Source organism: Sapajus apella, unplaced genomic scaffold (genome assembly GCF_009761245.1).
Source record: "Sapajus apella isolate SASKATOON/1434 unplaced genomic scaffold, GSC_monkey_1.0 scaffold23, whole genome shotgun sequence".
Taxonomy (NCBI): domain Eukaryota; kingdom Metazoa; phylum Chordata; class Mammalia; order Primates; family Cebidae; genus Sapajus; species Sapajus apella.
Genome location: NW_022436963.1, coordinates 15001884 through 15029825, shown reverse-complemented (window position 1 = coordinate 15029825; position 27942 = coordinate 15001884). Strand labels below are relative to the sequence as shown.

The window sequence follows — 27942 nt, the reverse complement described above, 5'->3', positions numbered from 1 at the left end:
TTAATACTCATTCAGTGACTTACAAGTTTTGTGATCTTTGTCTAAGAACTTAACTCTGTGAACCTCAGTTTTCTTGCCTGTGAAATGGGAACAATAATACCAATGGCAAGTCAGCAACTTTTACAGTAAATGTTAATTATTATTTTACCTCTGTTAAAAATGTTCCCTGTTTGCAAGTTTCTTGCTTTTTTGTTGGGACATCAAATTCCTTCTTTTTGACAACTTTGTTATGATAGTTTAAGCTTGTTCATCTGAAATACAGAGTATTTTTGATAACACACATTATACAAACATTTGGCTTAGGTAAATAAAATTTAATAACTTCTTTTTACTTAACCTCTTATAGTTTAAACATACCTTCTTGGGCATGATCTCATTTTGTCTTCATGCCCACACTGTGATGTAGGAGATTGAAATTGATGTTCTTCCTTTTATTTCTTTGATGAGGGAACTGAGCCTTGGAAAAATTAAGCTAGTCGAAGGCCTCAGAGTACAGGTGAACCATGAATAACATGGATTTGAACTGTGAAGGTCAATTTATATACAGATTTTTTCAACCAAACGCTGATCCAAAATATAGTATTCAGTATGCGAAAACTGCAAATATTAGAGAGCCAACCTTTTTTATCCACAGGTTCTGCAGAGCTGACTGCAGAACTTGCACATGTGCATGTTTTGTTATATGCCAGGGCCTTGGAAATGATCCCCGTGTATACTGAGGAACAATTGTGTATGTTCAAGGCTGAGCCTTGAACATGATTTTCTGAGTCTCTTTCCCTTCCACTTTCTAGGACATATATTAAAAGCAGGATTGAGAATGTCATATGCTGGGTTGAGAGTGACACCCCAACAAACTCTTTAATGGAGGAGATTGTACCCATGAAAAATACAATAAACCATCTTGTGTGAAATATATAGTTATATATTTAAAATGATGTATGTAAATACATGCATATTTCTACTATATAAAATAAAATATGACATGCAATACTTTATGTATTTTTCAATAAATTGCTTTGGCTAGCACCAAAATTTATTTGGGTTCCTTGAGAACGTAGAATCTGGGAGCAGGGATTACTTGGGAGGAGAGGGAATCCCATTCCAGTTTCAAAATTCCATGCTAAGCCTGTTCATGGGGGCATGGGGAGCTTGTTTGTGGAATAAAACTATAACAACAAAGCATTTATTCAGTGTTCAATTTTACAGTAACTGTGACCATCATTGTGAAGGTTGCTCCTGCCAATGACTTCAGCCCTGTATTTAAAGCTGGACACTATTCGTTCTCTGTTCCGGAAACATCAGGAGGTAAGAGATTCCCCGAGTCTATGGTGTTGAAGCATGCAGAAGGAAACGCCTACCACATTTCAAATGAGGAGGTCAATGGAAAAAAAGCATGTACATTTACAAAATACAAGCAAATAAGAGAGCATTATGGAATCCTAGATGCTTAAGAACAAGGCACTTTTCATTGGTAACACCTTCAGTGTATCATCTTGATGGCTCACCAAAGACCTACTTAAAATTTCATGATGTAAGATTTTTGTAATAAAAAATTACACAATATTAGTTTTATTCTGTTTATCTACCCCCTTGGCTTTAAATTAGATCTAAATGCAAAGAAGATAGAAATGATGTGGTCATTGTCCATGCAATTCAACCCCGTGAACATCTGGGGTCTTGATTTTATGTCCAGAGTCAAGGTCTTGGTCAGGGTTCTATCTCAGACATGAATTGCATATGAAGTAGGACACATTTGTTAGTATAGATCAAGGAATGTTAACTTTAGAAGAGACAGCAGAGGTCATACTGATATATTCTGTCATCTAAGAGTGGAACACATCCTTTCCTCAGCGTTACTTTCAGGTTTGACCTGAATTCTTCAAGGGATGGATGGAACCAATTGTGTGCTGGAGTTGAATCATACTGGCTTGCAAAAGCCAATTGTTAAATTTGCAGGAATTTGATGACCTGATTATTATTAATATTTATTATTAAAAATAAAATAAACTTAGTTCTTTCTTTGTTTCTCACAGTCTCACCCTGTTGCCTAGACTGGGGTGCAGTGGTGCAATCACATCTCACTGCAGCACCAACCTCTCAGGTTCAAGCAGTCATCCCATCTCAGCCTCCCAAGTAGCTGGGACTACAGGTGCACACCACCATGCCCAGCTAATTTTTGTATTTTTTGTAGAGATGAGGTTTTGCCATGTTGGCCAGGCTGGTCTTGAACTCCTAGGCTCCAGCAATCCTCCTGCCTCCACCTCTCAAAGAGCTGGGATTACAGGTGTGAGCCACTGTACCCGGGCTGTATTTGGATTTTATTTTTTTGTTTGCCTCACTATGCAGCTTTGGAGATGTTCTTAACCTCTCTGTGAAATAAAGACACATCTGTTATACCCTGGTTCTGGAATATAATACGGCTTGATCTTGCAATGTATGACTAGACAATCCAGAAAAGTAACATATAAATTGAATGTATTGTAAACAGGATTCTGGTCCCCTTTAACCCCCTCCCCATCCCATCTATGGACTTTTGGAAGTATTCAATATTGATTTTTGAGTAATCTTGTATTGATAGAGCCTCGTTACAATAACTTCTTTCCTTTCTTCATATTCTGTCATTTCTCTGTGGTGGTCAACAGTGTAATCTTCCAGCTCCAGGGAGTTTTAGAGTTAAAAGAGCATGATGATGAGTGAAAAGTTAAATAGTTCACAATCATCTAATCATTTCCTGGCTTGTAAATTGTAAATCTGCAGCAGAGGGTATGAAAATGGGCTTCGAGACTCTGGGGGAAAGCTCCATAGCCTAATCAACTTACAAAAGGGATTCCATGACCTCCCAAAGTTAATAGAACCAGGCAAGATTTAAAAATAGAGACTTGCATTTTTCAAAAAAGAGACTCTTGTTTAGAGCAGTTTTAGGTTCACAGGAAAATTGAGGGAAAAGTACAGAGATGTACTATATTCTCCCTGCCCCTGACATGCACAGTTTCCTCCATTATCAACACCCCTTGCCAGAGTAGTGTGTTTTTACCCTTGATGACTCTACATTGACACATCATTATCACCCAATGTTAACAGTTTACATTGGGGTTCACTGTTGGCATTGTATATTTCATGGGTTTGGACAAAGGTAAAATGACATGCATCTTCCATTATATGATTATACAGAGTAGTTTCACTGTCCTAAAAATTCTCTGTTCTCTTCCTTTTTATCTCTCCCTTCCCCCAATCCCTAGCAACCACCGATCTTTTTACTGTCTCCATAGTTTTGCCTTTTGAGACTGGCATTTTAAAAAATGCCATTTTAGGAGAAGCAAGTGTTTCATGTCAGTTTCTTTCCAACTAACTGAAGTTTTCCTGAAATTTAATAAAGTTTGAAGGTAAAATACTCTAAATGTGTTGAACACTTACATGTTTTCTTAAACACAATTTAATACTTCATTGATGACTGAGAAGAAGGATTGAGAATTTTCAGTCATAATATTGTTGATTTGGAAGGTCTAAAGGATTCTTTTTTTTTTTTTCACTATGAGAAAATTGGAGTGGAGAAAGAAATGGGTTTACTCAAAGTCACATGGCTGATAAGTCTCAGAGATTGATTGTAGCTAAATGAAAACTTCCAAATTTCTGGTCCAGCTCTCTGTTTAGTATTACAGGTTGGTTTTCTTGGATGGATTTCGATGACTGAGACCAATAGAGGTCTGAAAACAAGTACTGAGAATTCATACAAAGAGTTGAGTGGGTCATCCCTATGTGTACTATTCTCCAAATAGTTGTCTAGTGACCTGCTGTCCTAGATAGAGGACTTCTAGGTCTTTAAAAGAGAGGACACTGATAGAGCAAAAAACTATGAGAGTTCGGGTCAAATAGAACTAGGTTCAACTGCTAGTTAAATGACTCAAAGCAAGTCACATAATCTCAATGTGTCTTCAAATTCTCACCTACAAAATAGATTGCCATAATTATTTTATAAGAGTTAAGAGGAGGATTAGCTGATAGTTATAGTATGTTAACTACATGACACATACTAAAATAGCCATAACACCATTGCAAATAATAATAACCACTATCGTTTATGGAGTGCTTGCAATGCAGAATGTGTCAGAATTTCTTTTTTCTCTCTTTTTCTTTCTCTCTTTCTTTCTCTCTCTCTCTTCTTTCTCTCTCTCTTTCTTTCTTCCTTTCTTTTTAAAAAACTGTTCCTTCATTTTCTCCACCATAGTACATAAACTGAGTAAATTTAGGTGAGAGTTGGTTTTTGAGATGTCCGTAAGAGGAGATAAAACTTCACAACTCAGTAGCAATTTGCTTTAAAGGAGAAAAATGGAAAGGTAAAACTACTCAGAAAATAAACTCTTCTGTAATACCAAACATTTAACTTATAGACTTTGAAGACATTTAGAAAAATTCATGAACGTGGAAGTCATTTTCATGCTGTGTTGATTAGCGCAGAAAATTTGAATGTATTTGAGGACTACATAAGGATTTTTCCCCCCAAAATTATGGACATTTAAAGTAGTTTTTTTTTCCCTAATGGTAAGTGATAAATTCATAAAAACTTTTATAGGGGGTTAGGCATAGCCAAAAAGATTTCTTTATCAGAAATTATTCAAAGGAAAATACATAATAATTAAATCACACTGGGTTGCAAGTCACGAGGCAAAATATATTTTATTCCAATAGTTTTTGATGAGAAATTTGGCAGAGTTGCAGAGTTTCATAATTACTCTATTTTAAACTTCAGGTAAAGATGCTCAATATAGCTTTTGGGTTTTATTGAAAGGTTAATTTAACACCTACAAAAGAATAAGCTTCCTATTACACTTATCCAGGTGTTAAATGTGAAAATGACACCATTTTTGCCCAGGACTGTCTGTTAGAGATGGCAGTTTTCCCTGTAATCTATTTTACATGGTCTTGTACCAGTTGTGACGCTTTTCTCTTAATACTAATTATTTTATGCAAGCAATAGGTTGGACTCTTTATTTTCTGGATTTGCCATAATAAAACACGTTCTTTTTCATGAGTATTGGTTCCCTGTTTTTGGTATTATGAGCATTGCCTGCTAAATAATACATTATTAGGTGGGGCATGGTGGCTAACTCCTGTAATCCCAGCACTTTGGGAGGCTGAGGCAGGCAGATCATTTGAGGCCAAGAGTTCAAGACCAGCCTGACCTACATGGTGGGACCCTGTCTCTATTAAAAAAATACTAATAACAAGTGAAAAATAACATATTATTAGAAACTGATAGGAAACTTTGGTAAAAGGAGGATGCAAACAGGGAAAGAAACCCTATCAGGTTGAAAGTGGTGGGGACAAAAATGAAATCACTTTTTTATTATAATTTTTTATTCTTGGTTGTTAGTAACCAAAATGTCCTGTACATGTGTTGGTGACTTAGCCATAATATAGTGGTATTTCACTAAATGGTAGAGATAAAGTGCCTGTCCTGGAGTTTACAGTTCAGGAAAAAATGATTGAGGAGTAAAACTGTGGTACCAGTTACCTACTACTATAAGTATATTGTGTAATAAGACCCACAAAATATTAGTGTAATACAAAAATAAACATTTATTTAGCTCAAGAGTCTAAGAAATGGCTGTCTTGTCTTTCTGGTCTTGACTGGACTTGCTCAAAATTGTAAGAGTTGGTTAGCTTTCAGCTGATCTATTCTGGCTTTGGCTGAGGTGACTGGGAAGGTTTGGCTTCTCTCTCATCTTCCAGCAGGCTAGCCTGAGCCATGTCCTCAGGAAAAAGGAGGAAGTACACAAGAGGCCAGGAGCAGTGGCTCACACCTGTAATCCCAGCACTTTGGGAGGCCAAGGTGAGAGGATCACCTGAAGTCTGGAGTTTGAGACCAGCTTGGCCAATATAGTGAAACCCTGTCTCTACTAAAAATGCAAAAATTAGCTGAGCATGGTGGTGGGCACCTGTAATCCCAGCTACTTGGAGGATGAGGCAGGGGAATTGCTTGAACTCAGGAGGTGGAGGTTGCAGAGAGCTGAGATCGCGCTGCTGTACTCCAGACTGGGGGACAGAGTGAGACTCCTTCTCAAAAAAAAGAAAAAATTAGTCAGGCATCGTGGTGGGCACCTGTAATCCCAGTTACTTGGGAGACTGAGGCAGGAGAATCATTTGAACCCAGGAGGCAGAGGTTGCAGTGAACTGCTGTGAATTGAGATCATGCCACTGCACTCCAGCCTGGGCGATAGAGTGAGATTCTGTCTCAAAAAAAAAAAAAAGAAAAGAAAAGAAGTGTACAAGAAAGACAAACCTGATTAAGCAAGTGCCTTTCAGGTTCCTGGTTGCATCGGATTTGCTAATATTCCATTAGCCAAAACAAGTTGTGAAGTCAGAATGGGAGGGACACTATGAGGTTACATGGCAAAAAGTGTGAACATAGGAAGGATAAATCATTTGGGTCTAGACTGAATGCAGTGGCTCATGCCTGTAATCCCAGCATTTTGTGAGGCTAAGGTGCAAGGATTGCTTGAGCCCAGGAGTTTGAGATCAGTCTGGGCAACATAGTGGGACTTCATCTCTATAAACATTTTTTAAAAAAATTACCTAGGTGTGGTGGCATGCACCTATAGTCCAAACTACTCAGGAGACTGAGGCAGGAGGATCACTTGAGCCAGGAGGCTGAGGTTGTAGTGAGCCATGGTTGCACTACTACACTCCCACTTGGGTGATGGAATGACACCCAGTCTCAAAATAACAATTATAATAATAATGCAGCCAATAGAACATACCCATTTCTCTTCTAAGAGATCGTGTGGGGGTATTGCACAGTGGAATTACAGAAAAGTGATTTTAAAAATATGGGCTGTGGAATCATCAGGCACCAATTTAAATCCTGATTCTACCACTACTAGCTCTGTGATGGTGAGCAAGTTACTTAATACTACTGGACCTAATTTCATAATCTATAAAATGAGGACAGTAATAGTGGATATATCATAAGGCTGTTGAGAAGATTCAATGAGATAACTCAATGAAATAATAGCTAATTTTTACTTAGTATTTACTTATATACCAGGCACTATTCTAAGTGCTTTATAGATTTTAGCTCATTCAATACTCACAACAACTTTGTATGGTAGTTATTATTCCTAGTTTGCAGATAAAGAATGTGAGGCCTGGAGAGGTTGCAGAATCTCCAATGAGTTGCACAAATAAATGACAGAGCTGAGAGTTGAAATCTAGGCAGTCTGGTTTCAGAGTCTGTGCTGTGAACCATTATCTGATGCTAATCTTAGCACAATGCCTAGTAGAAAATATTCATGCAGTGCATATGAGCTAATCATTATTATTGCAAAGTTACTGTAAACTCATGTTATTTGACTCAAGACAAATGGTTTAAAGTGATGGAGGACTTTCTCTAAATTTGTCTTCCATTATGTAGAGTTGGAGGCCTTCAAACATATTTCATTGTCTAAAAGAATAGAGGCTGATCCTTTGAGAAACTATGATACTATTTGGAAAGCAAAGACATGTTAAGGTTTTTAAAGTAGTGTATCTGCATGATGAGAATGAACCTTATCAAATGTTATTGACAGCATTCTACAAAATAGGAAGAGTGATTGCCATTGATGAAGACCACCCACCAAACTGTGTGACATACAAAATAGTCTGTGGAGACACTCAGGTTATACAAAGATTCTGGATTCACCCTGTCTCTGGAATGATTCAGCTTACCACACAGCCAGATTATGAGTCCGTGAAGCAACATAACCTCATCGTAGAAGCTGTGGACTGTGACAGGTTTCACTCTCGCACAGCAATGACCATGGTAAGTAGAGAGACCCAGGTTTTAATATTATAGAGATGCTGTATTAAATTCTAACTTATTAAAATCAGACTGCTCAAACAGTTATAACAATGGAGAATGGAGAAGCTTATAACTTTCTCTTACTGCCTAAGCTCCTAGCTCTCTCCCTCTTACTTACTTTAATACAGCCACATGAACAATTCGCTGTTTTTCCAATGCACCAAGAATGTTTTACCTCAGAACCTCTTCCCAAGACTGTAATGCTTATCTTCCATTGGCTCACATTCTCACTTTAATCATATCTATGTCCAAATGAGATTTGTTTATAGGGGCCTTTTACATTGTGTGTAATGGTGAGTATTTCAAGTAATCCATGTATGTTCATCATCATTATGGAAATGAACAAGTAAATACAGTAGATGCATACTATGGCATAGAGACTCAAGAAATAGCAAATGAGTTCTGCAAACAGAAACATGGAAAGCACATATATGGCATTGGGTGAGAAAAGTAGGAAACACAAAATGTCTATAACACCATATCATTTAGGCAAGTCGAAATTATACGGCTAAAAGCTGCATATTCTGTGAGGATACATGCATGCTTAAAGATATGTAACAAATGTGAGTGAGAGGGAATAGGTGAGTGGGTGAAAAAAAGAGATCTTCTTAAAATGCTTCCATCAGCTATTCTTTATCTCCTTAACCCAAATAGCACCAGTTTACTATATGATATTGCCTAATATATTTATTTGTCAATATAGTTATTGCTTTGCTTTCCTCATTAGAATAAAGTATAATAGATCAGGATCTTTGTTTTTGGTTTACCACTGTAGCCTCCGTGTCTAGATCAGTGATTAGCATACAGTAAGTTTTTAATAAATACTCACTGAGTGAATGAACTGATCCTTCTAACAGTCTTGAGAAGGCAGAGATTGAGATCTGCTTTTTGCAGATGAATAAAGCAAAGGTGAATCAATTGTGCCAAATAAAGGCACCAATAAGTGTCAGGCCCAGAGTTTTAATAAAGATTTCTGATCTGTTTCTGTGATGTAATGGAAATAGTGCTGAACTATTCAAGAAATCTCCTTAAATCCCATTTAGTTATCATGTAAAAATGTCTCACATATTTAATGGGACACATAGCTGTATTCAGTCTATAGAAATAACATTAAAGAATGAACCATTCCTTAAGAATTTAGCTGTTTTTAAAACATTACAGAAAAACATTTTTAAAAGATAATACTTGCAAATATGGGCACACCAGAGATTCTTCTGCAAGTATGGTTGAGAAAGTTATTAGTCATCTAAGAGAGGGGTAGATAACCTTTCTAGGCTGTCATTCGATCACTGACATTTAAAAATTCTTGATATTTTGATCTATTTCCGTGTAAATTATAGTTTCCTGGCTTATGGTATTTTAATTAAGAAAAGGTTGATAACAGACCCTAAATTAAGGTCAGAGAATACTTTGAAGAAATCATATTGTTACAAAAAAAAAATTGAGTTTGAGAGAATAGTACTGAGGAGACTCTTAAGTTGAGAAAGAGGAAGCCAACTTATCTATGTGATTAAGCATAGATATTTAAAGAGTTCACGGGATTATAATTTTTAGAGGAATCATTCTTCAGCTTTCCTTTCTCATCATTTACATAATTTGTAAGCTTTCCACAAGCTCATGTAATGAACCCAAAGTCCTCCCTAACATCTACATTGAATGTCATAGTTGACCCAGGAATATTAAACCACTGACTAGTTGATTGACAGTCAGAACTCCAATCTGCAGGAACATTTTTTCAAATCCAAAACTCTAGACTTTTTATTTAATAATTGCAAATGATTGGTCTCTGCACATATGCTTATTTCTGATATTGTGTATAAATAGTCACATGATGCATATTTGATGTTTCTTCTCTCATGGCTGACAGATCACTGTTGACATTGAAAATGAGAATGATGAAGCACCTGTCTGCACACCCTCTCAATATAAGATGCTCATTTTTGACAATGTTGTCGTTGGGACAAACGTCAATGGCTTCACCCTAAACTGCCACGACAGAGATTCGCAAGATTTTGAAATGCATTTTGAGATGGTTTCTGGTGGATAATTTTATTATTTATTTTAATCACCAGCATATGTCAAACTGACAGTAGTTTTGCCCTGTTAGACATCATATATAACCTCAGAAATGACTATGGTTATAAGGGTTAAACTATTAATATCTATAGCATTGCTTCCTCAAGGCATCCTTATCCTTTTTACTTTTACATATCAAATCTCATTGCTCCTTTAATGGAAGTATCAGTAATTTTACAGGTGCTTTGACAACAAAGTTTGGACCTGGATGGGAAATGCTGAAGGTTAAGTTACAAGGAATGAAGTCTGCTGTCCATGATGCTGGCTAACAACAGCCAACTTTCGAGTTGTTGCTATTAGTACAAACTCAGAAGGATACGTGTTTTCAAACTGTGTTATTTTGGATTTATATAGATCCATGCAACTTAAGTCATCTTATTTTTTATGAAAGGCATTTATTAGGACCAACTATGTATCAGGCACTGTGCTGGGAAATGGGTACACAGAAGTATACAAGACAGATATTCATGGCACTAATTGTTTATTAAACCAGCAGTAACACCAGCAATTATAAAATTAAAAACTGTGATAAGTTCTAAAATGGAAAACTACTGGGTATCATGAAACAGCATAACATGGAGACCTATTTAAAGTATGGAGGTCAGACCTGCTGTCATGTATCTGATGGAGTAGAAGCTTGGAAATCAGTAAGCGCATTGGCAATTGAGTATAAAGCCTAGTTTGATGTCTTCTTTCCTTGCTGGGTGATAAGCTCTGTGAAGGTAGAGAGCATGTGTATCTTGTTTACAACAGTGTCTCCAGGGCTGTGAAGATAATTTAAAATTCGAAGGGGCTCAACAGATATTTATGATCTGACCGGATCATTTGATATTGATCTAGACTAAGTTGAAGATGGGAATGAAACTGATCTGAGTAGAAGAAAAGGAGAATCAACTAGACAAAGTAATTGGATAATAATTTGAAGCTTGCTGACCATATGTGGGATCAAACTCATTATCTTAATCTTTAAAATATTTTTTTCCTAACCAATTGAATTTGTTGCTCATTTGATCTCAATTTTTTAAAAACTCATGGTGCCATGGAAATTTTTAAAACATTTATACCTATGGTGTTTTAATAGTAATTTAATGTAGTTTTAGAAAACCTTTCAATATACCTTAAAATAATTCTAACTTTTCAATTATCCCTTTTAAAGGAAACGAGAACCATCATTTCGGATTTGACCCAACTCGAGGTTCAAATACTCCAAAATTAATTGTGAAGAATCCCTTCAATTTTGAATCTAGAGCTGAAGTACAGCGGCAGTACCATCTTATTGTGCATATAATTGATGACAACTTGAAATATGGCAAATCCACTAAGCCCAGGACAGGCACCGCTGTTATAGATATTTACGTGAGAAGAGCCAATACGCCACCGCCTCCAACCACTAGTTATGAAGTAAAGAGTTATAGAATTTAATTTGGGTCTCTGTGTGGGAAATGTTCTGTAAGTTTGAGTTTCATCTAAAAAGAGCTACTCAGGGCAGCACCTTCACCTAGATGCCTTTTTACTTGGGCACTACCCCATCCAGCCACAGGATCACATTTTAGAGTGTGCATCTATGAGTATAAATTGTGAGGTAAAATAGAATTTGTGAGAATTGCAGGTAGAGCATAGAGAACTCCTAAGAAACTAATTATTTCGTCTGAATGATCTGAAAGTCTTGCCCACAAGCAGCACCCGCTACTCAGTGAATTCTATCAGTTAAAAATCTCTACAAATGGATACTTTGAAAGTTTATTCTCTAGTGGCCATGATATTCATAGTCATGAGCAAATACCATGTGCCACACACTGTACTGCATGTATTATATTCATCATTTCATTTTTTTTTTTTTTGAGACAGAGTCTTGCTCTGTCGTCCAGGCTGGAGTGCAGTGTCTCCGTTCACTGCAACCTCTGCCTCCTGGGTTCAAGCGATTCTCCTGCCTCAGCCTCCTAAGTAGCTGGTATTACAGGCGCCCACCACCACACTTGGCTAATTTTTGTATTTTTAGTAGAGACAGGGTTTCACCATGTTGTTCATGCTGATCTCGAACTCCTGATCTCTTGATCCACCCACCTTGGCCTCCCAAAGTGCTGGGATTACAGGCCTGAGCCACCGTGCCCAGCCCATCATTTCATTTTATCTCCAATCCAAACCCTACGACCTTTAATAGACCTGTTATTATTTTATAATTTAAAAAATAGGTATGTAAAGCCTCTGCAGAATTCCAGAATGGCTCCTGAGTAATGCACAGATAAAGTCTGTTTAGTAGACTTTATGGTTAGTGTATTTTGTCATTTTCTATTCTTTGAAATAGAAGCATTGAATAAACATGGATGGTAACTTCTCTCACCAGAATGCTTGATTTCAAGAACACATTGCTCTCTTAAGCTGCACAAAAGGGTTTATTGTGTGTAGAGTAGATAATAGGGGGATATAAGCCTAAAAGGACCTCAGAGATCACCTAGTGAAAACTCTTGATTTTACAGACAAGAAAACTGAAAACAAAGAGGAGGAATTGTTTGTTCAAAATCACAGAGTGGTCATTGCATACAATTCAAGTCTTCACATCCTTTATTTTGTGCCTTCTCTATTCAAGGGTGTTCCTCAGTATTACCTGTAGTATTTTAGAAAACACGTATATCTGAGTCAATATCTTCGTGTTACTTTAAAGGACTATGGCTCTGTACCGATGCGACTATGTATAAACAGTTGCTTTCTGAAAACAACTAACACTCTATTTGCTTTGAAATGATATTTCCCATCAAAGAAAAGGTCTGACCATCATGTACACGACTATAAACACGTACAAATCCAATGACTGGTACATTCCTTTCATCTTCACTCTGATGGCTATTTTCCTTGCTGGGTTGATTTCCTGGCTATGTTTCCTGCTTTGGAAATACGGGAACATTACGGAATGCTGTCAGAAAATGACCAAGGAAGTCTCCAAGGCCAAACCCAAGTATGTGATTTTTCTTTCTAAGCTTTTGATATAAAGAGCTAAAACCAGCTGAGGTTTGGTGAACTTACTCCGAGAGCTTCTATATGCTTTTGAAGGGCAGAGGAAAGCACTTGGGAAACGAAACTTGATGGTTCCTTTTTACCAGTGATCTCAAGCCTACTCTATGTCAGAAACAGTTGGGGAGCTTTCTTTGAAAAACAGCAACAACGTATTATTGAGTTCCACCTTAGAACATCTGAAACAGATTTTCTGTGAAATTATTATTATTTTTTTTTTGTAGATGATGTCTTGCTCTGTCTCCTAGGCTGCAGTGGGGTGGTGTGATCTCAGTTCACTGCAACCTCTGTCTCCCCATTTCTAGCAATTCTCCTGCCTCAGCCTCCTGAGTAGCAGGGATTACAGGCGCACATTGCCACGCCTGGCTAAATTTTTGTATTTTAGTAGAGACAGGGTTTCACCATGTTGCCCAAGCTGGCCTTGAACTCATGAGCTCAGGCAATCCACCCGCCTCGGCCTCCCAAAGTGCTAGGATTTTAGATGTGATCCCCTGTGCCTGGCCAAAATTATGTTTTAAACAAATAAATTTGTGAGCCAACAAACAAACAATTTTTCATATTATTTTGATTATTTTCATAGATGTTTGAGAAGCACCAGAAACTAGTTGAAGACGGGTGATAAATGTAGGCACCCTCTCCACACATCTGACTGGTTTTAAGTCTATCTGGAGCAGGGCAGAGAGGCCAAATAAATGGACAGAAAATGTAGCCACTTTCTTCACTATCTAAAAATATTTCTTCAGAGTACAGAATATCGTGACTTCCAAAATAGCGTTGGATAACAATTTTTATTAACTAAATAAAATTTATTTATGGTGCAGTGAAGCGGGTGGTGATGGTTAATGAAGACCATTTTATTCTTTCTTATACAGTATTTCTTTTTCCTTGGAGATAGGATAATCATATGCTAACTATTGAATGAAATTATTTTTGTCATGTGTTAATAAAGCTGATATTTTGTCAAATTTTCTTTTCATACAGTGAAATGAAGTATATTGCAGGTAAGATACAGATTGCTAATTGTTACATGGTTATGCCTGAATTGTGTGATTTTTAAAATACCACTTTTAAAAGTCAGGTACCTGACTTTTATTTATTTATCATGGAATAGGTGACGGAAATCAAAATGAAAGTACTGTCACAGGAAACAGAAATAAAAAATTAGAAGTATTAACAGTAAGTATGTTTTTGTGATCCTTCTACAGTAAAAGAAAAAGGACTGTATTTTTCCCTGTAATTGTTGTTCAATGAAAAATTATTTTTTATAAACATATGATAAATATACTCAATTATCATAGAAAGTAAAAGGATTTCAATTTATCTCCTTTTGCTGAATTTGTATGCATTACAAAACTGTAAATTCAGGTTTAGTTTTAGAATTTGGCTTAGGTCAAAATCTGCCGCAAGTACTACACATGAATTCAAGAAAAAAAAAAACTCAAGACAAAGGGAAATTTAATGTTATTCACCATTCTTAAAAATAAAAACTAGGCCAGGCATGGTGGCTCACACCTTAATTTCAGACTTTGGGAGGCTGAGAAGGGAAGATGGCTTGAGGTCAGGCGTTCAAGACCAGCCTGGGCAACATGGCAAAACCCAATCTCTCCTAAAAATACAAAAATTATCCAGGCATGGTGGGGCACACCTGTAGTCCCAGCTACTCAGGATGCTGAGGCATGAGAATTGCTTGAACTTCGGAAGTGGAGTTGCAGTGAGCCGAGATCATACCATTACCATGCGGTCTGGGCAACAGAGTAAGACTCCATCTCAAAAAATAAAATAAAATAATAAAATAAAATAAAAACTGTATTTGTAAATAGTTTATACATGTGATTGATCTAAATAAGTTCTTTAATAGTGGAATTTCTTAGCAGAGGTTAAAAAATCTATGCCCTAAAGTATGCAAACCATCTTCAAATTGGATGAGGCTCATTCACTAAATGATCCATATAAATGACTATACAAGATAAGGCTGGTTTCAGGAAAAGTAAATGTAGAATGGAACAAGGAAGGGCATTTTTAGTCTTTGTTTCCTTTTTTCTCTCTGCTTGCCACCCCCATAAACCAAGAACATTTCTAGCTGAATCCTAACTAACCATGACATTGTTTCATAAACTGGTTCTTTTTCAATGCTTCCTTCCTCTGCCTCTTCCTTTAGTAAAGTGATGCCAGCTCAACTCCTGTATGAGTCTGCTGCATCTGCCATAACAAAATACCACAGCCTGGGTGGCTTAGACAACAGAAATTTATTTCTTATAGTGCAAGAGGCTGGAAGTCCAAGATCAAGGTGTCAGCAAGTTTGGTTTCTTCTGAGGCCCCTCTCTTTGGCTTGCAGATGGCCAATTTCTGACTACGTCCTTATACAGTCATCCTTCAGTCTGTGCTGTCTGTGTCCTAATCTCTTCTTCTTAAAAGAACATCATCATATTGGATTAAGGCCACTCATGTGATGTCATTTAACTTAATTACTCTATCTCCACATATAGTCACACTCTGAGGTTAGGGTTAGGATTTCAACGTATGAATTTTGGGGGACATAATTCAGCCCATACCACCTCCTATACATGATAAGAGCATATGGCAGGCAGACTGATGTGGGGGGATGGGATTGGGAGGAGTTACAAACAGTGGGAAGCCTTTTGTGTCAAGGCCTCTAAAAGTTAGAAAGATGAGGTAACTTATAAGAAGTAATCTGCTCAAGGTCTTCAACACTTGTAAAAACAAATCTTATCAAGCTGACTTTATTGCTAATACTTTGTGCTTTTTAAAAGGAAACCATTGTATATGAGACTGTGTTTGATGGAGAAGCCATTGATCCAGGTATGGTGCTTAAATATCTTTTGAGTTAAGTGCATTTCACCTATTTAGATATTAAACTGTGTGAATGAATTACTTATTTGTTTATAAAATGAGACTTTCTCCTAAGGCATACTGTTTTACAGCCAGGTAGGTAAAATAAATGCCTGTAAGGGGTCAGATAAAACAGTACATTCAATCATCAATGCCAGCTAACGCTTGGGGGACATGGCTGTCATGCAGCTCCATCGAATTACTACCGCATGGGAAGAGGCCTTGTGTTGCCATAATTTTGATACTTCAAAAGGAAGCTAGAATCCAAATTGTTGCAATAAATCCACCCACCTTTAAAAGTAGGCAAATAATTCAATTAAACTCTACTGTGTGGGCCAAAGAAAACACATCCGCCTCATTCCCTGGTTACATATTGTGCAACAAACTTCCCCCAAGACTTACTAGCTTAGAATAACCACCATTTTATTGTAACTCCTCACACTTTTGTATGTCAGGAATTTGAGCAGGTATCACCTGAGCAATTTTTTTTTTTTGGCTTTGTAAAGGATCACTTCAATGGTGTTCAGTTGGCAGCCTGTCTGGTCTTGTGGATCCCAGTGGCTTCACTCACAAACATGACACCTTGGTGGGGACATTTGCAGGTGGGGCTCAGCTGGGTTCCACTTCCTCTGATTTGGCTGTGTCCCTACCCAAATCTCACCTTGAATTGTAATAATCCCCACATGTCAAGGGCGGGGCCAGGTGGAGGTAATTGAATCATGGGGTCAGTTCCTCCCATACTGTTCTTATGGTGGTGAATAAGTCTCAGGAGATATGATGGTTTTATAAATGGAAGTTCCCACGTGCAAACTGTCTTGCCTGCTGCCATGTAAGATGTGCCTTTGCTTCTCTTCTGCTTTCTGCCTTGATTGTGAAGCCTCCCCAGCCACGTGGAACTGTGAGTCCATTAAACCTCTTTCATTTATAAATTGTGCAGTCTCACGTGTATCTTTATTAGCAGCATGAGAGCAGACTAATACAGGGACTCTTCATGAAGCTGCTCCAGCAGGGATAGCTGGACACCCTACATGGCAATTTAGACCTCCCAGAGAAAGCCAATAGATAGGAGGGAAAGTTGTAGTTTCTTGAGGATCAAGCCTGGAAATTAGCATAGCATTACTTCTGCTATGCTAATTCATTAAAGCGGAGTCTATCCAGATTCAAAGAGAGGAGCATACACCCCACTTCTTAAGGTATGGGAGTCAAAGAATTTGTGGCCCTCTTTAATCAACCACATCTATGGTCCAAATGGGTCATGGATTTGCACTCCCTGGTCTACAGAGTTATCTATTGTAATCCCTGGAATTGCAGAGCAGATCATACTCCATTTTATAAAACATTTTGAAGTTTTTCTTTTTTTCATGAATTTCTTCTCTAAAGAAAGAGGCAGAAATCAAAAGTCGTCAGAATTTTTGGAAAAGCCTTGGTGTGGGGTTAGAAGACTAGGGTTTGAGTGTTGATACAACTACTAACATTCTATATGAACATGGACAAAGCACTTAACCTGCCGGAGTTTCCCTTTTACCAGCTGTAAAGAAGGCACGGTAGTGTGGGCTTTCTCTCTTTCATAGGGTGCTTGTGAAGTTTAAACATGAATATAATAAATGTAAAAGTCATTTTGTAAAGTGTCCCTCAACATGGGGTATTAGCCATAAAAGACTCATTGGCATGATAACAGCTTGAGACACTTCACTGCAAGTTAATCCTGACAGCTCTGGATAGCTTGGCATGAAGTTATTGATACTTTATTACTGACTGCCATGCTCTCCTTAAAGAAAGTCATTCCTTTTAAAAATATTTTGTAAAATTAAAAACATACTATTTATAGCCTAGTCTGATCTGTATTAAATAACTTGGTTCTGATGAGTTCCAATTCCCAGGAATTCACTGAAAGCATACATGAGCATTTATTGAGTGCTCACCTATGCCAAACATAACTTGTCCCACTGAAGTTCAAACAATGAGAATTAGCATTCTATTTTCATATTCTATCTTCCGGTGAAAGAAGTACCATTATTGTTCCCATTTTATGGATATTAAAACAAGGCTCAGAGAGAGTATGGAATAAATGTATCTAGAGTCCCATGGCTTTCTTTCCTTTAAAGAAAGGGAGGAAAGGAGTAGTAGAAATTTTTACAGCAGAGACTGAACCTTAATAGTGGTAGAACAGAGTCAGATGAGGAGTAGGTAGCGAGGTCCTTTGGTACGAGGGCAGCAGGATGACTGTTGTGTGCCAGTGGAGGGTGGAGTGTTTTGTACTGGACTTCTTGGTGTAAGAATGACAGAGCAGCCCGCAACAGACCTCCATGCCCTTCCCTGGGGTCTTTCTCTACTTTCTTCTTATCATTGGAGCTAATAAAAATTGCTGTATGCCATTTCTTGTTTCTGTCTTTTAAAAAGCATATTTTATAAATACTTAGTTAGTACTTAGAATGTACCAGTCTTGTTCTAAGCACTTCATAATCATTAACTTATTTAAATTTTTATTGTGTTAAATATATACAACAGAATTATCATTTCAACCATTTATAAATGTACAGTTCTGTGGCACTAAGTATGTGCACATTGCTGTGCAACCATCACCACTATCCATCTGCAGAATTTTTTCATCTTCCTTGACTGAAACCCTTTACTCATTAAACAATAACTTTCTAATCTCCCCTCCCCACAGCCTCTGTTAACCACCATTCTACTTTCTGTCTCTATAAATTTGACTACTCTAAGTACTTCCTACAAGTAGACTCATATGATATTTGTTTTTCTGTGACTGGCTCATTTTACTTCGCATATCTTTCCTCAAGCTTTATCCATGTTGCAGCAGGCGTCAGAATTTCCTGTCTTTTTAACGTGGAATAACATTCCACTGTATGTACATATCACATTTTGTTTGTCCAGTCATCCATCAATGGATATTTGGATTGCTTTCACCTTTTGGCTATTGTGAATAATGCTGCTACGTAACCTATTTAATTTTAACATTATTATTATTAGCAAACTGAAAAAGTTAATATTTAACTATGCAGTTGCAGACTTGTGGCAAGATGTTTTTAAGGGATTTCTAATATCAAATTATAGCAAACATTTACTGAATTCTGAGTGTGGTCAAAATGCTTTTACATGAATTGTTCATTCTCACAACTACTTATGAGTAGTGGCTAGTATTATTATCCTCATTTTATAAATGGGAAAACTGTGGCCCAGAGAGAGACAAAGCAAATTCCTCAGAACCATAGCTGAGTGAGTGAAAGAAGTCAGGATGAGAAGCCAGACAGTGTGACACAGAAACCTTTATCCCTAACACTATTCATGACCTCTCCCGTCACTGAATGGCCTGGCAAAAACCAGTACATCAACAAAGACTTGGCTCTAGACTTCCATTTTCAGGACAAAAAACCAAGTATACATGCTCTAATAAAGACAGCAAGCTACCGTAATCGCTTTTTGTCGATTCAGCGTTTGATGGATACTCATTGCCTTCGGTCTACTCAATAGGAGGATACAGTTACTGTATGTTTAGATGGATGCATTTGGCTTATTTAGAACCTGGATGTTTGATGTGTGCTTTGGCAATTAGTTTTCAGTTCCAACATGAACTATTGAATGAGGGTATAGATTTTTTTGGCGGTATAGATTTTTGTGTGTGTGAAGGAAGGGGGTTTCCAGAGTAGTGCATTGTCCACTCTAGTACAGTGGTCCTGTTAGAAGAATCACCTTTCAATTAATGTATCTTTGAGAGCAGATTCAGCACTGTAAAGTTTCACATGACGTTTAAAGAACAGAAATATTTTAAAATAAAAATGGGTTTAGCAATATGTGTTAGAACACACTATCGTTTATCAGATGTTCTGTGGAACCTAAAATTTGATGCATAAGGCACTATTTTGTTCATGGAGCCCAACCTAAAGTGAGACAAGACGTGCTCCCTACCCTGGGTTATTAGTATGTAGAGTCTGCAGCTGACTGTCAGGATTCAAATCTAGGTCTGCCACTTATAGATGACATGGTACTGGCAGATTACTTAACATATCTGTTCTCCAGCTTTCTTTTTTCTTTTTCTTTTTTTTTTTTTTTGAGACGGAGTTTTGCTCTTGTTACCCAGGCTGGAGTGCAATGGCGTGATCTCGGCTCACCACAACCTCCGCCTTCTGGGTTCATGCAATTCTCCTGCCTCAGCCTCCTGAGTAGCTGGGATTACAGGCACGCACCACCATGCCCAGCTAATTTTTTGTACTTTTAGTAGAGACGGGGTTTCACCATGTTGACCAGGATGGTCTCGATCTCTTGACCTCGTGATCCACCCACCTCGGCCTCCCAAAGTGCTGGGATTACAGGCTTGAGCCACCGCGCCTGGCCAGCTTTCTTATTTCTAAAATATGTCAAATAATATTTACGTAAATTGATATATGAAAACAGAGTCTGGCATATAGTAAATACTATAGGATCAGCTATTATTATCATTATTCTTTTTATTACACCTCAGTGTAATTATTACCTAAGAAATAATTGGTAGTTTTTCTACTGTATCAGGCCATTTTTTACTTTCTTTCTCTTGTATATTACGGTTACTGCATTATTGTTTCTGTGAAAGGCTGGCTAATTATACCTCAAATACTGTACATGGCAGATTAATTTCAATTTGAAAAACTCATTTGACATAAAAAGTCATTTCCTCTTCAAATAATTACCAACTCACAAAAAATTATGAAAAATAATACAGAGAGCTACTGTGTACCCATCACCCAGCTTTCCCCAAAGGTAACATCTTCCATTACTATAGTGCATTGCCAAAATCAGGAAATTGATGTTGGTACAGTACAACTAACTAGACCACAGGCTTTACTCAGATTTCCCCAGTTATTGTATATACTTTTTTTTTTTTTATATGTCTATGTGTATGACATTTAATCACTGTAATAGATTCTACCACTCTCAAGATGCAAAACTATTCCAATAGCACAAAAGAACTCCCTGGTGCTAAAGGGGCAATTTTAAATGCATGTGAAACCATATACTGCTTCAGGTTTTGCTTCTAGTTTTTCCGTTGGTAAAAGAACAAGACTTGAGAAGATAAACTCGTCACTATGCCAGCTATCTAGCAAATGCTCAATACACATTTCATGGGAAGAATAAATGCTTTGCAAGTTCATTGTAATTTACTTTGTCTGTGTTTTGTGTTTTCCTTCCCACAGTCTCTGGGAACGTATATGAATATAACAGCAGAACAGATGCAAGAAAGTGGAAGAAGTCCCCCAGGCACCAGAAGGAGCCCTTGGCAAACATATATTCCCTCCCAGAGGTCCATCCTTTAGAAGAGTCTACATCCTTAAAAATTCCTGTGCAAGGATAGAATTTTTCCAGTGTCTGAATGATTGTTTTTTTGTGTATATGATTGTCACAGGCAGTTTTTCTTGGCTATCTAAAATTATAGACACGAGGCCAGCTGCTTTATCTGTGTTTACAGCTTTTTGTAATCTTCCAGTTCAGGGTGTCTGTGTGAAGGCAGCAGGAGTGGTCAGCTTTGAATCTCTGAACATGTTTTGCTGAAAACGAGATACTAAATTGACATATGTTCATTGTCTTAATTTGCCCAGTAGAATGTACGCTTTTTAAGACCAGAGACTATTTTTCTCACTGCTTTAGCCCCAGTACATGCTTGGCACAGAGTGGGGACACTTTATATATTTGTGAATAAATAAATTTGAATACATGAATCCAGAATCTCTTGCCTTTAATTCAAATTGCTTATTCCTCCATGACTCATGGAACAGAAATGGGAATTATCTTTAGAAAATAACTTTTTTGGTGTCTGGTAGTCATAAAAAATTCAGGATTTTTTTCCTGCACTTTACAAAGCACAATTGATCTTGCTTTTAATTTTCTTTTTATAGCCCTATGGAGAATGACCACCTGAAAACTTCACTTACTAGTTAATTGCCAAGGAAATGTCAAAATCAAGTCTTATGAGAGCTATATACTTAGACAATAATTTTAAAAATATATATGGTCTCTCTGATCATCTCCTGCCTTGGATATCAGAAGATACATGATAGCAGGAGGACAGAAATGCTGTTGATGGTAGAGGCTAAATCTACATTTAGTCCATTATAGAGTTCACCTTGGGATAATTTTTAAAAAGTTAGTATTATCCAAAGTAAAACACATAATGAGCAATGAACTGATATTTGACTCAGGATATTGCGGGCTTGGGTGTTTAGAAATGTCTTATTTATCTTCCTTTGCATGTATATACACACAGAGGATTCCTTTTGAGCTCAGAGACACCTAGCCTCCTAATGAAAGAGAGCATCTGAAAAATAAACAGACTTTTTTTTTTTTTTTTTGAGACAGAGTTTCACTCTTGTTGCCCAGGCTGGAGTGCAATGGCACGATCTTGGCTCACTGCAACCTCCGGCTCCCAGTTCAAGAGATCCTCCTGCCTCAGTCTCCCAAGTAGCTGGGATTACAGGCATGTGCCACCATGCCCAGCTAATTTTGTATTTTTAGTAGAGACAGGGTTTCCCCATGTTAGTCAGGCTGGTCTCGAACTCCCAACCTCAGGTGATCTGCCTGCCTCAGCCTCCCAAAGTGCTGGGATTACAGGCGTGAGCCACCGTGCCCAGCCCCAGACTCATTTTTTATTGAGGTCTACCTCAAATGGATCCATTCTCAAGAGGCATTACGGTGCAGAGGATATCAATGAATTTGAAGTCTAAGGCTCGTGACAAATCATGTAGCCTCTCTAAACTTTGTTGTTTATTCTTCTGGAAAATGTATGCAGTAATGTTTGCCCCATTTCTGTCTCATAGTTTTGTTGTGAGAAACAACATAAAACAATTGAGGTTCTGTGTTTGTCGATGCTTTCTAAACTATAAGCACTATTTAAGCATAAAGCAGGATTAGTTTCATTACATTAAAATTGGTTATTGAGAGAGCAGTGGCTTGGGACATGGGAATAAAGAGGGGGTCACTCCATGGTTCTAGGCCAATCTAAGTTCGAATTGATTGGTAATTAGCTGCGCAATGTCTGTGAAAGGAGTATACTGCCTTTTTCCAGATGGCATGATAATTCTCCACCAGGGAAGAGACGAAAAATTGTCTGGGAAAATGCTCTACTCTCTCCAGCAAGGCTCTCTCTGGATCAATTATGATTATGATTTGATGGATATAGATGTGTGAGTCTCCATCTGGGCTTTTAAGGAAAAAAAAAAAGGAAAAAGCATTTATTAACTTTCTTTTCAAAGTTGGATTTGATCAATTTGTATTTGGTCTGCCTGTACCAAAACCAAGAAAAATTGATAAGTTAGTGTTTCTTTTCCCCTGGTAGTTGTTTTGGGTCTCAGTTTCAGATGTATCTGGGAGAAGGCATGAACTGGAGATTACAGTGGTCATTGGAGAGAGAGCTACAAAGTGTATCCAAAGGGGCAGAACTCTGCAGCCTGACCCCTCTTTGTGTCATAATCAATTTGCCTCCAAACTCTAGATGCTCTTTCCTATTGTACTGGCAATCTCCAATTTAGTAATAATCATTGTATTAGTTTCCTGAGGCTGCCATCACAAATTAGCACAAACTTAGTGTCTGAAAGCAACAGAAATGTATTCTGTCACAGGTCTGCAGGCTAGAAGTCTGGAATGAAGGTGTGGAGGCTCTAGGGAAAATCTGTTCCTTGCCCCTTTCAGCTCCTGGTATCTGCCCCTCCTTCCTGGACTTTGGCTACCTCCTTCTAATATCAGTCTCCCCATTCACCTCTCTTTTCCCTTTATGTATCTGTCAAGTACCTCTCCTATAAGGACACTTATCTTTGCATTTAGGGCTCACCTACAGAACCAGCGTAATCCCTTCATCTGAAGATTCTTAACTTAATCACATGTGATTAGTCACAAATACAGTCCTTGAGTTTTTTGCCTAAAACATGTCTTCTTTGTGGCAGCCAGGCCCTGCCACCACGGTGTATGATTGAGTAGTATTCCACAGTATATATACATGCATATCGCATAATCTTTATCCACTCGTTGATTAATGGGCATTTGGGCTTGTTCTATATGTTTGTAATTGCAAATTCTGCTGCTATAAACATATGTGTACAAGTGTCTTTTTCGTATAATGACTTATTTTCCTCTGGGTAGATACCAGAAGTGGGCATTGCTGAATCAAATGGTAGATTTACTTTTAGTTCTTTAAGGAATCTCCATACTGTTTTTCATAGTGGTTGTATAGTTTACATTCCCACCAACAGTGCAAAGGTGTTCCCTTTTTATCACATCTCTGCCAATATCTATTATTTTGTGATTTTTTGGATTAACGGCATTCTTGCAGTAGTAAGGTGGTATTACATTGGGGTTTTGATTTGCATTTCTCTGATCATTAGTGATTTTGAGCACTTTCTCATATGTTTATTGGCCACTTGCATATCTTCTTTTGAGAGTTGTCTATTCATATTCTTAGCACACTTTTTGATGGGATTGTGTATTTTATTCTTGCTAATTTGTTCGAGTTCCTTGTAGATTCTGGATATTAATCTTTTGTCAGATGTACAGATTGCGAAGATTTTCCTCCCATTCTGTGGGTTGTCTGCTAATTATTTCTGTTGCTATGCAGAAGTCTTTTAGTTTAATTAAGTCATTTATTTATCTTTGTTTTTGTTATGTTTGTTTTTTGGTTCTTGGTCATGAAGTCTTTGCCTAGGCCAATGTCTAGAAGGGTTTTTCCAATGTTATCTTCTAGAATTTTTATGGATTCAGGTCTTATATTTAAGTCTTTGATCTATCTTGAATTGATTTTTCTATTAGGTGAGAGATGGGGATCCAGTTTCATTCTTCTGCATGTGGCTTGCCAATTATCCCAGCACTGTTTGTTGAATAGAATGTCCTTTATTCACTTTATGTTTTTATTTGTATTGTTGAAGATCAGTTGACTGCAAACATTTGGCTTTATTTCTGGGTTCTCTATTCTGATCCATTGGTCCATGTGCCTGTTCTTACACCAATACCATGCTGTTTTGGAGACTATGGCCTTACAGTATAGTTTGAAGTCAGGTAATGCAATGCCTCCAGATTTGTTCTTTTTGCTTAGTCTTGCTTTGGTTATGTGGGCTCTTTTTTGGTTCCATATGAATTTTAGGATTTTTTTTTTCTATTTCTGTGAAGATTGATAGTGGAATTTGATAGGAATTGCATTGAATTTGAAGATTGCTTTTGGCAGTATGTCCAATTTAACAGTATTGATTCTATCCATCCATGAGCATCAGATATGTTTGCATTTGTTTGTGTCATCTATGATTTCTTTCAGCAGTGTTTTGTAGTTTTCCTTATAGAGATTTTCACCTCCTTGATTAAGTATATTCCTAAGTATTTTATTTGTCTTTCGTAGCTATTGTAAAAGGGGTTGAGTTCTTGATTTCATTTTCAGTTTGGTTACTGTTGGTGCATAGCAGGGCTACTGATTTGCATACATTAATTTTGCATTCTGAAAATTTGCTGAATTCATGTGCCAGTTCTAGGAGCTTTTTGGAGTAGTCTTTAGGGTTTTCTAGGTATACAATTATGTCATCAGCAAATAGTGACAGTTTGACTTCCTCTTTACAGATTTGGATGCCCCAAATCATATTTTTAGTTACAGAAAAGTGTACATGTCCGTCTCTGTGTGTGTCTATGTGTGGGGGGAAGATAGGCACCAGTGCATATTATATATGAATCTAGGTCATCTTGTTTTGTTTTTATTGAAGTTGTTGCCTGCTTCTTTCAACAGTTCCTTTTCAGTATTGGTCTGTTCTGATTGTTCTATTTGTTCTTCCTCAGGATTCTTGGCTCCCTTGGACTCTTGTGGCCCTTGGATTTATTATCATTTTTCTTTGTCTATTTTGAGGCTGAGATTGAGTTGCGATGGACCTTTCTGAGGCAGGGGTAGAAGCACTTCTGCCTCCTCTGTGTACAGCGAGGCAGGCCATCAGATCTGTCATAACAAGAGGGTTTCCCTTGTTCTCTCAGTTCCAGGGACAGAGGAGCCTTACCCTATACACTGTCAGTATCTCCACAGGTCTTTGGTATCAGGGAGACATGACATCCCCTTATTGAGTAAGTTCTTGCTGTGAGGAATGGGGGTTCTTTCTGTGAGGATGGTGCAAGCTCTAAGTCTCTTCTGCAAAAATGAGACTGTTTCATATCTATGCAGTAAGGCTCTCCTATGCAGCTCCTAAAGTTCCTTCTGGTTCAGATTAAAGAACATTATGGTAGCTTTTCAATCACTCCCTCCAGTCCTTGTCTACATACTATTTGGAGCCACTGCAGTAAAGCCTAACCCACAGCAAAACCTCTGGGCAACCTGCAGACACATGAGCCCAGCCAAGATGAACAGAACTGCCCAACTGAGGCCAGCCTAGATCACCCATCTTTTAGCTGGTCCACAGACATGTGAACTGCAACAATAAATAATGGCTGTTCAGAGCCATCTCTTTTTTATACAGCAATAGCTAACTTACACCAAGGAAAAGGGTGAGATGATATCTTCCTGTATTTCACTCTATATTTTTAAAAACACATATAAGTATTATTTTCAAAAATGACCCTAAAGGAAATATTTAAAATATGGAAAATAGAGATCTGATATAAATTTTGTTAAGATAAAGTTATAGAATCTCAAAGTTAAAAGGAATTGCTAGACTCTATTTTGTTTGAAGATAGGAGCTGTGACTTACACAGTTTCATCCCATAATGCTAGGCTCAAGAGAAAGACTCAAAACTTTTCTTTTACATATGTACTATGTATAAAGTTTTTATATTTATAAGGAATATGTGATATTTTGCTACAGGCATAGAATGTATAATGATCAAGTCAAGGTATTTGGAGTATCCATCATCTTGAATATTTCTGTGTGTTGGGAACATTTCAAGTCCTCCTTATCATTACTTTGAAATATATAATACATTGTTGCTAACTATAGTCACCCTAGCCTGCTATTGAACATTAGAACTTATTTCTTCTATATAAGTGTATGTTTGTACCCATTGACAAGCCTCTCTTTATCTCCACTCACACCCACGTGCCCTTCCCAGGCTCTGGTATCTATCATTCTACTTTCTACCTCCATGAAATCAATTGTTTTTGCTCCCACAGATGAGTGAGAACATATGAAATTTGTTTTTCTATATCTGGCTTATTTCACTTAACATATTGGCCTCCAATTCCATCTGTGTTGCTGCAAATGACATGATTTATTTTTTTATAGCTGAATAGTATTCCATTGTATATTTGTACCACATTTATCAATTTGTCTGCTGATGGACACATAGTTCAATTCCATATTTTTGCTATTGTGCAATAAACATGTGAGTGTAGGTGTCCCCTTGATAACATTGTTTTCTTTTCCTTTAGATACCTAGTAGAATTAATAAATAAATTACCTTTGAAATATTGCTAGCCAAATCCTTGTTTGATAGACTGAGATGAATTTTTCCTACAATGTTTTCAGTGTTGATCCTAGGTCTGCTTAAATATCCTCAAGATGGAAAGCTCACTATCTACTAGGTAGCTCTTTTTTATTGTGGAGCAAAAATAATCATTAGAATTATTTTATTGAAGCAAAGAGGAAATCTAGTTGACTGTGTGAAATCTGAGCTAGATAAATCAAAAACGTTGGGCTTTTCCTCATTAAGAAGGCTCCTTGGCCCAGACCAGCATATTTTCACCAGTCGATAACAAAGCTGCTATGGACTGAGACATACGCATAATGGCTTCCATGAAGTACTGTTACCTGATACTTCATCCAGCTCCATAATTATACTCCTTCATCTATAATAAATGATTCAGTTGGAAAAAGCAAAATGACCCCTTTAGGACCAAAATTACCAAGGAATGTAATTAACAACATTTCATTTTGTTAACTCATCATCTAAGCTCTCTGTGGATGGCTTTAAATAGGAAAAATTGGCAGTTTTATTGTGTTCTTGAAATATTGCACACATTGCTGCTAGTGCACATGGCTGTAGGGCCAGTCCAGACGTCCCATTGGACCTAAAACAAATTTAGTTTGTGATTATTGTAGTGAATAACAACATTAGGTTTACACAATTCTTTATTTAACATTATGCAGCATCTTCAAAAACAACAACCTACCTGATTGCAGGTAACGCTTGTGGATAAAGACTATCAATTGAACTTTTTTAAAAAAACTGTC

General features: G+C 37.4%; 2 protein-coding genes and 1 long non-coding RNA gene across 4 annotated transcripts in view; 2 read left to right on the top strand and 1 right to left on the bottom strand.

The window, feature by feature from the left end:
- Positions 1–10560, top strand: part of LOC116559471 (cadherin-related family member 3-like) — a 24279-nt gene extending 13719 nt beyond the window's left edge. Inside the window, exons 3-4 of one of the 2 annotated variants that reach the window (XM_032290394.1) lie at positions 1207–1305; positions 9705–10560. In XM_032290394.1, the coding sequence (XP_032146285.1) occupies positions 1207–1305; positions 9705–9715 (110 nt within the window). In that variant the 3' untranslated portion in view covers positions 9716–10560. Of the gene's footprint in view, positions 1–1206; positions 1564–9704 lie in introns of those variants that run through there. The other variant, XM_032290393.1, reaches the window with a different exon arrangement.
- Positions 4076–27942, bottom strand: LOC116559473. The gene is made up of 3 exons (XR_004272468.1): positions 27925–27942; positions 6759–6766; positions 4076–4148 (listed from the first exon to the last, which is right to left on the bottom strand). It is a non-coding gene; the product is annotated as an uncharacterized LOC116559473 (long non-coding RNA).
- Positions 11971–21483, top strand: LOC116559470 (cadherin-related family member 3-like). Its single transcript, XM_032290392.1, has 5 exons — positions 11971–12866; positions 13904–13923; positions 14034–14098; positions 15694–15742; positions 20962–21483. Exons 1-5 carry the CDS (start codon positions 12688–12690, stop codon positions 21117–21119), a joined length of 471 nt encoding a protein of 156 aa, XP_032146283.1. The 5' UTR covers positions 11971–12687; the 3' UTR covers positions 21120–21483.

Coding starts and splice junctions, on each gene's coding strand:
- LOC116559470 (XM_032290392.1), top strand. CDS start 12,688: ATGTACACGACTATAAACACGTACAAATCCAATGACTGGTACATTCCT. Junction 13,924..14,033: donor TGAAATGAAGTATATTGCAG/GTAAGATACAGA, acceptor ATCATGGAATAG/GTGACGGAAATCAAAATGAA. Junction 15,743..20,961: donor TGGAGAAGCCATTGATCCAG/GTATGGTGCTTA, acceptor TCCTTCCCACAG/TCTCTGGGAACGTATATGAA.